At 52.3% G+C, this 12,616-nt stretch overlaps 1 protein-coding gene across 3 annotated transcripts in view; it reads left to right on the top strand.

The window, feature by feature from the left end:
* Positions 1-12,616, top strand: part of KCNN3 (potassium calcium-activated channel subfamily N member 3) — a 147,336-nt gene that overhangs the window by 37,107 nt on the left and 97,613 nt on the right. For all 3 annotated transcript variants that reach the window (XM_037016765.2, XM_017676515.3, XM_073221184.1), the window contains exon 2: positions 4,498-4,593. In XM_037016765.2, the coding sequence (XP_036872660.1) occupies positions 4,498-4,593 (96 nt within the window). The remainder of the gene's footprint in view (positions 1-4,497; positions 4,594-12,616) is intronic.

The raw sequence follows: 12,616 nt of genomic DNA on the forward strand, positions 1-12,616 counted from the left end.
AAAAAAAGAGAAATGTTTGGAATGTCCTTATGACCTGTGTGTGTCATGGCCAGTGTGTGCCTGGGGCCATTGGCCATTAGGCTTAGCTGAACTTCAGGGACTATTTGGCCCAAGAGTCTCATTTTACCAGAGGGATCAAGGCCGAGAAGAGTGAGGCAGCTTGTCCAGAGCCAGGAATTTACAAGGGTCTTGGCCCCTCTGACGCCAAGCCCAGGGCACAGCGTCAGAGCCCCTGTGGTTATTCAGAATCCTGGGTTCTTGGAACGTCTCCCTTCTCAGCACTTCTGGAGATCCAGGTGCTCTCCGTGGCCCCAAGGACCCCCCTTGTCCCCTTTACCTGTTTGCTCTGCCCTCAAGTTGGACAGTCCAGGGATGCCGAGGACAGTCCTGGTCTGGACTGTGAGTGACCAAAATAGGATTCTGGTGGCTGACTTCTGGTAGGAGCCAGGCTGGACAGCTGCTGTGAGGATGCCAGGAGAAGGCATGGCTGCACTGAAAGCAGGTAGCTCAACCTGGGAGGGTGAGCCTGAGCTAAAAGATGAGCATGAGGCCAAAGATGTGGAGAGTGGATGGGAATGAGAGATGGTGAGATGGGCAGGGTCAGAGTGGGTGAGGGAAGAAGGCCGGGGCTTGGCACTGAGGGGAACACACCAGGTTGCAGAAGGGAGCCCCGTCTCTGCAGAGAGCAGAAGAGAGCAGAAACCAGGAATGCAGTCTTCCCTGTGGTGGGTGAGGGACTTGCTTTAATTTGCATAGCATTAATTAGCAAGAGTATTTAATTAGGACAGCCGCTACAGAGCCACAGGATTACGCGGCTACTGAATATCAATGAATTTTGGAGCCTCTCCATGAAATTGAAGGAAAAGTTCATCTTATTAAACAGAAAAAAATTTCTAAATCAATTAATTCCCAAATTGAATGCACAAAACGTAGATCTGAATTCAGTAAATACAGACTCCAGATAGTATCACCTCTTCCCCTTTGGGGGTTCCAGCTAGTAACAAAAATCATGAATGGACCCCATATGTGTACACACACATGCATATTTGGGGGCTATCACCTTGGTTGGAGAAGGCCCCTGTACATCCTTACCTGGCTAAGCTGACACGTCACTTCTGTTCGGTGGTCCTCTCGGACTCTGCCTGCAGGCATAGTTTTCTGTTATTTTCAGATATTTATTTAGAACTGCAAAGTCTCAGAAGATCTACTGTAATCATTACAATTCTGGCCTGTCTTTGGAGGCTACAAGGCAGGCCAGGAGAGCAATTTATACTGCTGGCTCAGAATCCAGAGAACACACTCCATCACTCTCTGTACAGCCTCAAGGGAGGAAGGGCTGGAACAGTTCTGAGAAGCCTCCCTGCAGAGCCTGGCAGGGCAGGGCACGGAACCCGGAGGCCGACCGATCGGAGCAAGTCCTGGCTTCTTCCATCGCGACTTAGACATTTGTCGGCCATGTCCTTGGACGAGTTAGGCAACTTCTTGGAGCCTTGGGTTCATCCTCTGTTAAAGTGGGTTGATGAGGCCCACCTAGAGGGATAGGCCCCTATGGTAGTGCTTTCTTACAGATTGTTGTCATCCGTGAGAAATCACAGATCTGTGAAGGGCTGATGCATGGCCTTCACAGAGGCCACACAGGTGGGGTCATCCTGCTGGAATGCGGTCCACCCTCTTACCCCCACAGCACTCTGAATGGCTGCAGCCAGCCTGCCCCAGGATGGCAGGAGCTCACTCCCTCACACGGGAACCTAGTGCATTTTCAAGGTGATGGAGGGGGGGAAGCATGGTATATAGAAAAGTCTGGGCTAATTGTGCAACCTGGAAAAGTCACTGTGTCTCTGACCCATAGTTTCTCTATCAGTAAAATGAAGACATTATGACCTCATCTATAGGGTAAAGATGTGAGGCGAATTGTGTAGAAGACTAGTCGAGGACCTGGTACATAGTTGGTACTCAATAAGTGTTCGGTAAAAACAAAAGAACTCTTAGTAAGCAGTTTCAAGAAGCAATTAGTAAGCACCTATCATCCTCAAAGCACTGCGGTGATCTAAGTGGAGTAATCCCTGGATGCTCAGTTTCTGCCCAGCAGGATTGTATGATCTCATGCTAAGTTGAGTACCCTGATGCTTGGTAGCATAATACTATATTTTCACAGTTTCTTTTTTATATTAAAAAAGTAGAAAGCTAAAAAATAATTGGAAATATACCGTATGCAGTTTGGGGGTCTGTGTTTTTCACTTGATATACCATGAACCTCATGTCTTTAGATACTCTCTACAGAAATAATTTTAAGTGGTTACACGGTGTTTTATCACTGGCTGTTCTCAAATTGGCTTAACCACTCTAATATTTTTGGGCATCTAAGGATAAATGGCTTTAAGAAAATGACTCTCATCTGTTGGGATATAATTCCTAAGCATTCCTGTGTAGTAATTACTCTGTTGTTGAAAAGTTCTGAGTTACAGGGGAGAAGGGTAGACCAGTTGACCAGAGGACTCCCTCCCAGCCCAGTGGGTGGCAGCAGGGCAGGTGTATCAGGTGCCCCCACCACGTGATGTGTGGCAGCTAATCAGCCAGCCCTGAGGCGCAGCCATCACCCAAAGAACCATATCAATTTCAAGCTTTATCATGGTGCAGGCAGCAAAGAAAAAAATGATAATTCAACATTTTAATGAATAGAAAACATGTCTAGTCTAGCCAGACTCTTTTGACATGTTTTCCAGCTATTAAAAATGGTTAATGGTTTATTTTTCATTGACATATGATACAGAATGCACAGAAATCTGTAAAGTAGCAAGCATTCCCGCTGATCCAGAGAACGGCTCGTCTCCCCATGGGCCTGGAACTGGTCAAAACCAAGGAGCAGGTGGGAGTTGCCTCTTATGTAAAGGCTTTGAGTTTTAGAACAAAAGGAAGAGGCTCAAAGGAGAGGAGACAGCATCTGGCCCCTCTCTCTTTATTTCTTTCTCTAAAAATGTTGGAAATAGACTTGGATTATGATTTCAGTTCATTTCTGCCAAAAGAAATAAATTACAGGTTGAAATGTGCAGCTGATCCCGAACCCTTTCCCAGGGAGGCATGATGCTCCCCAGATGCCTTCAGATTTCTTTGAGAAAAAAGTTGTGGTCATTTCTGGCTCAGAAACATTGCAAACTGTTGATTCCAGGGAGGTGGTTTGTCTCATCCTAAAACAGTATGGATTCACTGCCTGCTCTTCTCAGCTCCACCTAGGTTTTATGGGTTGTATGGCACCCATAGTCTCTGTATGGTTGGGATAGAGGCTAAGGGCTGTCTTGAGGACAGGTGAGAACAGATATGTGAAACCACCCTGTAAACTGTAAGGTGCTTTGCAGAATCAGTTACTGTTATGATTAGCAGCTCCTGGGGCCTAGGAGCTGTTTCATGTGTGGCTTGCGTCTCTCAGGATGCCTTCGCTGTCTCCTTTGAGAATGGGAGCCGTCTCTATTCCCTACCTTCCAAGGACCCAGGAGGGCACCAAGTCCCCAGCCTAGACACCCTGAATCTGTAGGGGATGAAACGGAAATGTAGCCGCTAACCTTACATGGCCAGGCATGGGTCCAAGGCACTTTACATACAAATGCATTTATTTTTCACAGTGGCCTGATGAGGTAGGCGCTCATGTTATCCCCATCTCACACACGAGGCAATGGAGCACAGAGAGCTGGGGGAAGGAGCCTGAGGTCACGAACTAGTAAGCGGCAGGGCTTGGACCCAGGGGGCTGGCCCCAGAGCGCAAGCTGCTAACCATGTGGGTTCTCTAAGCTGCCCTGGGGCTGGAAGGCTGCAGTGAAGGTCAGGTGGCCCACGTCCCCCATTCTCGGCAGGAGGCACCCTCAGGGCCCTTCTCCTGCCCAGGCCCCCTCTCTGCTCCCTGCCAGGCCTCTTCTCTCTCCAGTAGCTCCTCTACTAACCTTGCCTCCCTCCCTGCCCTTCGCCTAAAACAAGACACTGGAAGCAGCTGCCAGGGCATCTTCATTCATGACACGACTCTGCATTGTCAGAGATGGAAGGGACCCCAGGAATCCTCTGGTTCAGGTTTGTTAAGAGGAAAGACAGGCCCGAGCTGGCACAACACTGATGCCCAAAGCATATAATAGCAGCACAAAAAAGAATTTTGTTCAAATGACTTATGAAGGTGGAGGAGAAATTCTAAACAGCACATCAGCAAACCCAATCGAGCCATGTGTAGCAAACATAATACATCGTGCCCAAGAAGAGTTCATCCCAAGAATGCAAATATGACTTAACTTTAAAAAATGGAGGCCTGGGGGGCAGCTGCTGAGCCTGGGTCGGCCCAAGGCCCAGCACAAGGGATTTTCACGGTTCAGGTTACCTGCGTGCTGCACTCTGCTCCCAGAAAGAACTGGTGACAGTCCCTCCTGCACCTCCACTCCTCCCCCTTTACACAGTCTCTGGGTAAAATGAGATGCTCCATCCCTGGCCTTCCCTGATTCTCTCTTCCTATTTTTCCTGCAGGATTCCATGTTCTCGCTGGCCCTGAAATGCCTTATCAGTCTGTCCACCATCATCCTTTTGGGCCTGATCATCGCCTATCACACACGTGAAGTCCAGGTAGGTGCCCTCGCCCTCACCCCTTCATGCAGGGGGTCATTCCTTTGCCTTTCTCTGCACTGAGCCCATCCCCACCCAAGGGCCCCCCCCCCAAGCAACTATTCAGGTGATCTTGCAAGATGGTGTCTGAGAACATGGCTCTTCTGGTTTGGAACCTCACAGAAGAGAGAATTGTGAGGCTACCCTGTGGCTTTAGAATAGCTATGGCATTATTTTCATTTGAGGATCCCAGAGGCAGACATGTCTTTGTAATCTTGGGGAGCAGCCTGCTCAGGATCCTCAGCACTGTTGTAGTGTGGGAGCCCTTTATGAATTGCTCTGCCTTTTCTGTCTCTTGTGGGATCCTTTCTGAACTTGAGCCACTGAGTCCCCCCAGTGAGACACACCTGCCTCATGGTCCCCTCCCCACCCCCACTGCCAAATGCCACCAGGAATCTGTACTTCCCGGTGGGGTAGACTTTACCCCTGCTGGGTCCTGCCAGGCTGGAAGGAGTCATTTTCTAGATAAAATAGAAGTTTTAGGTGGTTGAGGACTATTGTTTCCTGCTGCCCAGGAGAGATTTGGCACCCAGAGAAATATGGGCTGGGCTCTGGGGTGCACTTCCAGTTTGGCCAACATAGGCAGGATGGCTCGACCTGAGCTGGGAAGGGCAGGTGGGGGTGAGCAGGTCTGCGGAATCTTCTCGTGACAACAGCTCTCCTCCATCACCCGGCCCCTCAGGCCGACCTGTTTGATGGGGACCTGGGTGGTTCTAAAGGATCCAGATGCTTTTCCTCACATCCACATGAATCTGGATATAATCCTGGTCCTTTGGCAGGAGGAACATGGATTGATGCACATCTGGGCAGCAGGCAAGAGATTGACAAAGACCAGGACTCAGAGTCAGAAAAACTGGGGTCACGTCTTGGCTGTGACCTCTTCTCATGGTGTGTCTTTGGCCAGCCCTTCAACCTTTCTGGGCTGGAGCACATGAGCCTTCGCTGGTCTGGAGCACGGGGGTTTTACTCCAGTTTTTCTGGGTTGGAGGGTGGAATGAGGAGCACAGGAGCACGTGTGCTGTAAGCAGTGAAACGCTATTCAAGTCTCCTCCCTTCGCTTCTCAGCATTTTCTAGGTGGAGCTGCTGTGTAGACAGATGAGGTGTGGGCGCCTCCTCTGCTCTCTGGCCAAGTGTCAGGGGGCCTCTGTGGCTGGCCTGGATGTGGACGCCGTGGCTCCAGGCCACCTCCAGTCTGCCGATGACCTGAGGATGCTAATTTAGAAGGCTGTGACTCTTTAGTCTCCAAAGGGTCACAGGTGCTCAGACAGAGGCTGTGCTCTGAGGCTAAGAGCCCTGACACCACCAAGCGGCTTCCTTCATGGAGTCCGAACTGGACAAAGCTGCTGGGCTTTAAGCCAGACCATTGTCCAGTCAACCCCAGAAAGGAGCCGGGAATACAGGGAGGAGGAATGGGGTGAGGAACCGAGATGGAATCAGGAGTCACAGTCTGGGCTTCAGGCCAGGTTGCACCCCCAACCCCTGCCCCAAACCAGCCTCGGGGCCCACGTATTCCCTCAACCGCTCTGAGCCCGCATGTCCTCATCTGCACGGAGTCTGCCTTACATGCATCACCCTGACCTGTGTGGGAGGTATCACACAGGCCAATGAAAACAGACAGAGTCGTAAAGCTCGGCTATGATCCAGGCTTGAGGGAGGGGAACAGAGGAGCGGCTTCTAACCTCTGCCACACACTGGTCCCGCTAAGCCCGGCTGCTTTGCCTCCCACTCCAGGCACTGGCGTGCAAGAGCAGGTGTCCCTCCCTCTGATTCTCCTGGGCTCCTGGCTCCCAGTGCAGAGCCTGCAGCCTGAGCTCTCAGGCCTGATCCAGCCCAGCTGCGCTGGTGACCTCAGTCCTGGCCTGGTGGCAGGCCCATGCTGCTGACAGGCAGTCACCTAGCTGGGCACCCTTTGCCCCACCCTCTGCTCGCAGCCGGTCTCTGCTCCACCCTAACTGTGGCCAGTAGAGGATGCTATTTCAGTCACTTAGCTTGGCCTGGCACAGAACTTGGAGAAACAAAGTGAATTTGGTGACACTGAACCCTGGCTCAGACACTTCAGCCTGGATGACCTTGGGCCTGTAACAACCTATCTGGGCCTCAGTTTCCCCATATGGAGTATAGACTTCTATCACTCACTTTGCTGAACTCCTAAGAGGTTGGTAACAGTAGAGAGTACAGGATGGGCTTCCATGAAACGGAAACGGGTCCCTTCTTATGACCTCTATCCCACTGCTTCCAGCTGGGCCTCGTCTATGAATACGCTGGGGCCACCAGATGGTCACTGTCGTGGCTGCCCACTGCTGGCAGGTGGCTGGACTTCCTCCTTGCTCTGGCCTGGCCCTGTACTCTCAGCTCCCATTGCCCAGCACCCTTAACCTTCCTGGCCCACCTTCACCAGTACCTGGCTCCCTCTGGGCTTCTTCCCCTTCCAGGAAAGTTCTTTCTGCATGTAGCTGGACCTTCTCCTGCCAGAGGGAAATGGGAATGGCTTGGGCCCAGATCGTCAGTGGGGGGAGGGAGAGGGCCTGCCTCTACTGGGCCCTCTTGTGTACACCTCACCTGACCATATTACAGTTTTCTGTTTTGTGTCTTTCTCCCTCATCTTGGGGGCAACGATGTCATTAATCTGCATTCTCAGGGGCCCACAGTGTCTGACAAAGAGCAGGTGTTTGCTGTGCATGTTTGGATTGAAAGGGTACTGGATTCAAGCTCTCTGGTTCCCATAGCATTTCAGATGATGACTTAGCTCTGTGGTCTTGGGCCTGTTTCCTCATCTGTTGAGTAGGGATCCTAAGCACCCCCAGATCTGTAATTCTCTGATTTAGGTTGGGTGCATGGCCAGCTAGGGGACTTACTTCCTGGTGGCTTCAGAGGGGGGCACTTGGAAAATACCTTTTGCAGGGAAAGGCCACATCTGCTGCCCACCTGTTGTAAAGCAGGACAGTGGCAGGGTGTTACTCATCTCCTCTGTGGGGTGATGGCAGGAGCTTGTGTTAAGGAGACGCTCACTGCTTCCTTTATCTACACCAGTTGCTGGTCACTGAGCTAAATTTTAGCAGGAACCAGATGCCCATGTCTTCACCTCCCAGCCCTGCCCAGACCTCACATCCAGGCCCCAGGCCCTGGCCCAGCACACCTGTGAGGCTGGGGTTACCTTCTAGAATAATATTCTTATGTGTTAGCATGGGTGGCTTGCGTTTTTGAGGGAGAAGAATTCTGAAACATCACTGGGTAACTCTCAACCAAACTCTGGCTTCAACTCACAAAGTCTCAGGCTTGGAAGGTCCCCAGAGGGAGGGGTGTGCTCCACCAGTACAGGAACCCCCCTACCTCTGTGGCACTGCCCACGACAGGGTGGCACTGCCTCTTGAGGGAGGCTCTTCTCTGATGGGCAGCACAAGGTTTTAGAAAGTCATCCTTCCACTGAGCGGAAAGCGGCCTCCCTGGAACTTCCACCGAGCCCCGACGCAGGTTCTGGAGCAGAGAAAGGAAGATGCGGTGTCTCCCAGGAGACAGCCTCTATTGTCTGAAGAAGGCTGTGCATTTCTCCTCCATCTCCTCTTCTCTCAGTGTTTCGGAGCATGGAGCTTTCAAGGCTCAGGCATCTGTTATCCCCAGTCCAGTGTGTCCTGGAAGGAAATGAATACACACACACACAATGCATTTTGCTTATTTACCGAAACTCTGAAAACAGTGAGTAAAACCACTTACACCTGAGGTTTGGTGATCACCAACAATTCCCAGATGGGCAGGGCCAGCCTCCAGCGCCCCGACTGCAGACTCACGATTGAGATGTCATAGGCATGTGCCTGGCTCAGCATATGAAACGCGGAACTCTTTACTGCTCCCCCAGTTTCCTCGCTTCCCTGCTCCGGGTGACCCATCTAGCTCATTCATTCAACATGTACTTACTGAGGGTCTGTTCTGTGCAGAACAGGAGCCCAGTTCTCTGCACTAGAAACCCTGGAATTACCTCTCTCCAAAGGGGACACCGACCTTGAGGAATCTATGGCTTTAATTAGTGTCTCCGGTGCCATCGTGGAAGGCAAAGTCTCAGGTGGCTGAGAACACGGACTTTAGAGTAGCTAAACTTGGGTTCAAATCATGCTCTTTGTCATATTTTAGTGCGCATAGTGGCCTTTCGCAAGTTACTTAATCCCCCTTAGCTTATTTCTTTTCTGTAAAAATGGGACGAATAATAGGACCTCCCACAAAGGGTCATTGTGCAGATCAAATTAGATAATATATGCAAAACACCTTCCCTGAAATGAGGATGCACTTGCCTGGCAGGCAAGGCGGAAAGGATATCCCAGGCAGAGGTGTTCAAACAAACAAAGGTGCCGGGATGGCAAAGTGCAGAGTGTCCTGGGTGGGTGGGGCGGATCCACTGTGGAACGTGGACGGGACCAGCAGGAGCTTGTCTGCCCTGTTGAAGGGTTTGGAGCTGCCCTGTAGGCAGCAGAGGAACCACGGAAGGATGTCAAGCTGGGAGAGAGGGGATCAGATCTGCATTTCAGCCACAGCATGGCAAATGTTAGAAGGGCCAGTTTGGGACGCAGGAGATTGAGTTAGAAGCACGTTTCTGTGGTCCAGGTGAGGGAGTGTGATGCACTGAACTGGGACAGGAAAAGAGCTGGGACGGGGGGTGGGGGCATGGGGGGCTGTGTACACATGAGAGACAGACGTGCAGCAAGTAGAATTGGCCAGACCTGGTCACGATTAGGATGGAGGTGCTGTCCGCAGGGAGAGGAGGGGCCTATGCATTGCTTGGGTAGCTCGGTGGCTGGGAATCCATTCACTAAGATTGAAGCCACAGGACTGCCAACCATGTGAGTTGTGGACCTGTTTTTGAGTTTGGAGTTTGAGGTTTGGCAGAGTTGGGGGGGGATCCAGCTGCCTCCAGGACTATGATGCAGAGGCCAGGGCAGGATGGGCAGGGGGCAGTGAGACGAGAGGAGGGCACAGGGCAGATCACTAGAGGGATACCACCACATGAGAAGTGGGAGGGGGAGGAGCCCCCAGAGGAGAAGGAAGAGTCAGGGTGGCCAGAGGCAACCCAGGGGGTAGGGGGTCACAAAGCCAGAGGCAGAGAAGGCAGAGGTGGTTATGCCACAGGGGCAGGGAGCGGGGACCACGCTGCTCCTTTGCCGTAGGCCGGGGGAGGCCCCAGTGCAGTCACTGGAAGTGGCAGTCACAGGGCAGTGGCAGGGGAAGGGGACTGAGGGGGAGGTGGAAAGTGGTCATGATGAATAGGGTCAGTCTTCTCAGAGGCTTGGCTGTGACTGGAAGGAAGCCAGAGCGGCAGCTGGGGAGGGCACAGCGCCGAGGAGGGATGTTCGGTCTGCCTCTGTAGACTAGAGGGACTGTGTGCGTCAGTTGTCAGAAAGGAGCCCATTGAGAGGGAGAGGAAGTAAGCGGGGTGCCAGGCTCTGGTCCAGAAGCATACAGGAGGGGAGGGGGTCACACCCCATGGAGGAAGTGAGCTGGCTGGGAGCCTGGGGGCTGGGGTAGGGGACAAGGTGGGGAGGTGCACTGGCACCCCAACCTGGAGGTGTGGCGCAGAGCCCTGGTGTCCTGAATGAAGCCTCAGGGCAGGAAGTTGCAGGACAATGGCTGGCACGCAGCAGGTGTAGGGGCTGCTGTGAGCCTAGGATGGGACATAGGGCAGTGGTGGATTTCACATCACCTGGAATGTGAACTCTGGAGATAATTAATTTCAGTTTGTGGTTATTGGTCATATTCAAAGTAAAAGGCATCAGTCAGATCAAAGAATCAAGAAGATTTTTGTTTGGGGGTGTCGATCCTTTCAAGATCTGACATTGGTCTCCGGAAGCTTCTGGTCTACTTCAAACTTGATAGAAACATGGTGACCAGACATGGACCTTCACCCCCACAGGGGAGCAACAAAATTTAGTAGGCATGTAAGAGTGGACATTATTATTAAATAACTGTAGATTTCTTAGCTGACAGGGAAATAATTTCAAATTTTAGCACATAAATTATATTCAAGAGACAGCTCATATAACAAAAAGGCTCACCTGCCGTGGCGTGATTTTCCTGTCGGTCAGGGCGCCCTCCTGGGTGTGCGTAACACACTGTCACAGGGACACGGGCATCAGGAATGCAGGAGGTATCCCCGGTCCAGGTGCTTCGGGGTCCCAACTGCTGAATGAGTTAGTGGTGTCTTCCCCTTGAGGGACAGGGCAGGAGGGTTCAGACCTACCCTCCCTTCTCTAGTCCCATTCTGAACTTAACCGTAAGGAAAGAACTACTTTGTCAGACACTGAGAATCAGGAAATAATTCTGTCTTTGGAAGCTGCTCGTCCTAGACCACGATGCTCTATGACCCCGGCTAATAAGTGCCATGATATGAGGTGTGTGTCAAACGCCATGTGGCCACAGAGGGCTGGGCAATTTCACAGGGAGATGAGGCTTTAGTGTGTATTCATTGGAAGCAGAGGCCTTGTGTATTTGGCCTGGAACATTTCAGGGCAGTGGGAGAGGGCAGGCACTGGGTCTCCGTCCTTGCAGGCCCCTGGTGGACATTTTCTCAGGGTGTCTGGCTGGTTGGCAGATGGTTTTGAATGGCTTTCATGGGGTTCAGAGATGGGCCACTGGCCAAGGTGCTCCTTTTGAGCTGAACGGGTTGGGGACCTTGAGACCCTGAGGCCTCCAGGCACCCCCTCACCTGCCTGGCCTGAGGATATCAGTAACTTAACCGTCTGTGTTGCACAGAGACGAGGAAGGAGCTCCAAGCACCCAGGGTGGCTCCAGGACCAAATATTTAGTGAAGCTTGATAGGAAAATCCCGACAGCGCCCCCTCTGCTAAGCTCACCCATCTCCTGTTGCACTTTAACAACAGGATAGATCACAGCACAGTGGGGGACTGGAGACGGGGGAGTATGTTTCTGGAGCTGGTGCCTGGTGGGACCACCGCGCCGAGGACACTGCCTGCCCTCCTTCCCGGCCTGCCCACACCTGGTGGGGCTGGAAAGGAAGAGGGAGAGGAGGTGAGTCACCCTTACCGTGGCCACGCGTCCAAACACCGAATCCTTCTCAGACTACCCTTGGAGGACAGAAAGCTGAGAGGCTGACGCGTTAGCAGCCACCTCAGTGACGGTGGTGTCACCTCATCTCGTCTAGTGCCTTGTATTTTTTGCTGTGTTTTCACATATATCATCAGACCTTTTGCCCACCTGACTTCGCCTCCCTGACTTTCAGGTTTCATCATAGATGTGTCCTTCTTCAGGAACCATTCCGGTGACCCCTATTCCCCAGCAAGGTGCCCCTTCTGGGAGACGGCTTGGCAATGCCTCTGACCCCTGGCATTGCAAGTCTTACATAGGATTGTAGGCACGGTTTCTTGCCCAGACACGCTCCCTGGCTATGTGTCGCTGGTGGCGAGGACTGACTTGGGGTCACGCTGTGTCCCAGAGCTGGAGCACCTAACATGTGGCAGGTATTCAGCAGGTGAATACCTCACCCTGACACATGAATGACAGCAAACCTGAGGCCACTGAGGCAGGTTTATCCTCCCCTCACTCAGTAGAAGAGAAAATTGAATCTCTACAAGGCTGAGAGATGGTCCCGAAGGCCACAGCCTGGCTTCTGGCCTAGGCTTTTGCATCATAAGGGGTTGAGGGTCTCCATGGGCCACCCCCCATGAGGTGCTGTGCCCACTGTGGACCCCCTCAGCCCCTTCTCAGCAGCCGGCCTCAGTCCTAGCACCTCTTCATTCTCGGATCTGGGGCTGGCCATGGATTGCCATGGTTACCAGGCTAGCCCTGCCAGCCACCATGTGGGGTTTATTTGCTAAATATTTAAACAGTTGGGTTTAACCCTTTCTGCCTCAAACAGGGCTCTTCTGCCCCTCTGCCCCTTCCCGTAGGTGTGTGGGCATCCAGGATCCCCCAGCTCTCTGAGGGCCTGCTGTCCAGGGCTGGGCAGTCCAGAGCCCGTGGGGCTTACGTACTCAGCGTAGT

The sequence above is a fragment of the Manis javanica genome, chromosome 14 (assembly GCF_040802235.1).
Source record: "Manis javanica isolate MJ-LG chromosome 14, MJ_LKY, whole genome shotgun sequence".
Classification (NCBI taxonomy): domain Eukaryota; kingdom Metazoa; phylum Chordata; class Mammalia; order Pholidota; family Manidae; genus Manis; species Manis javanica.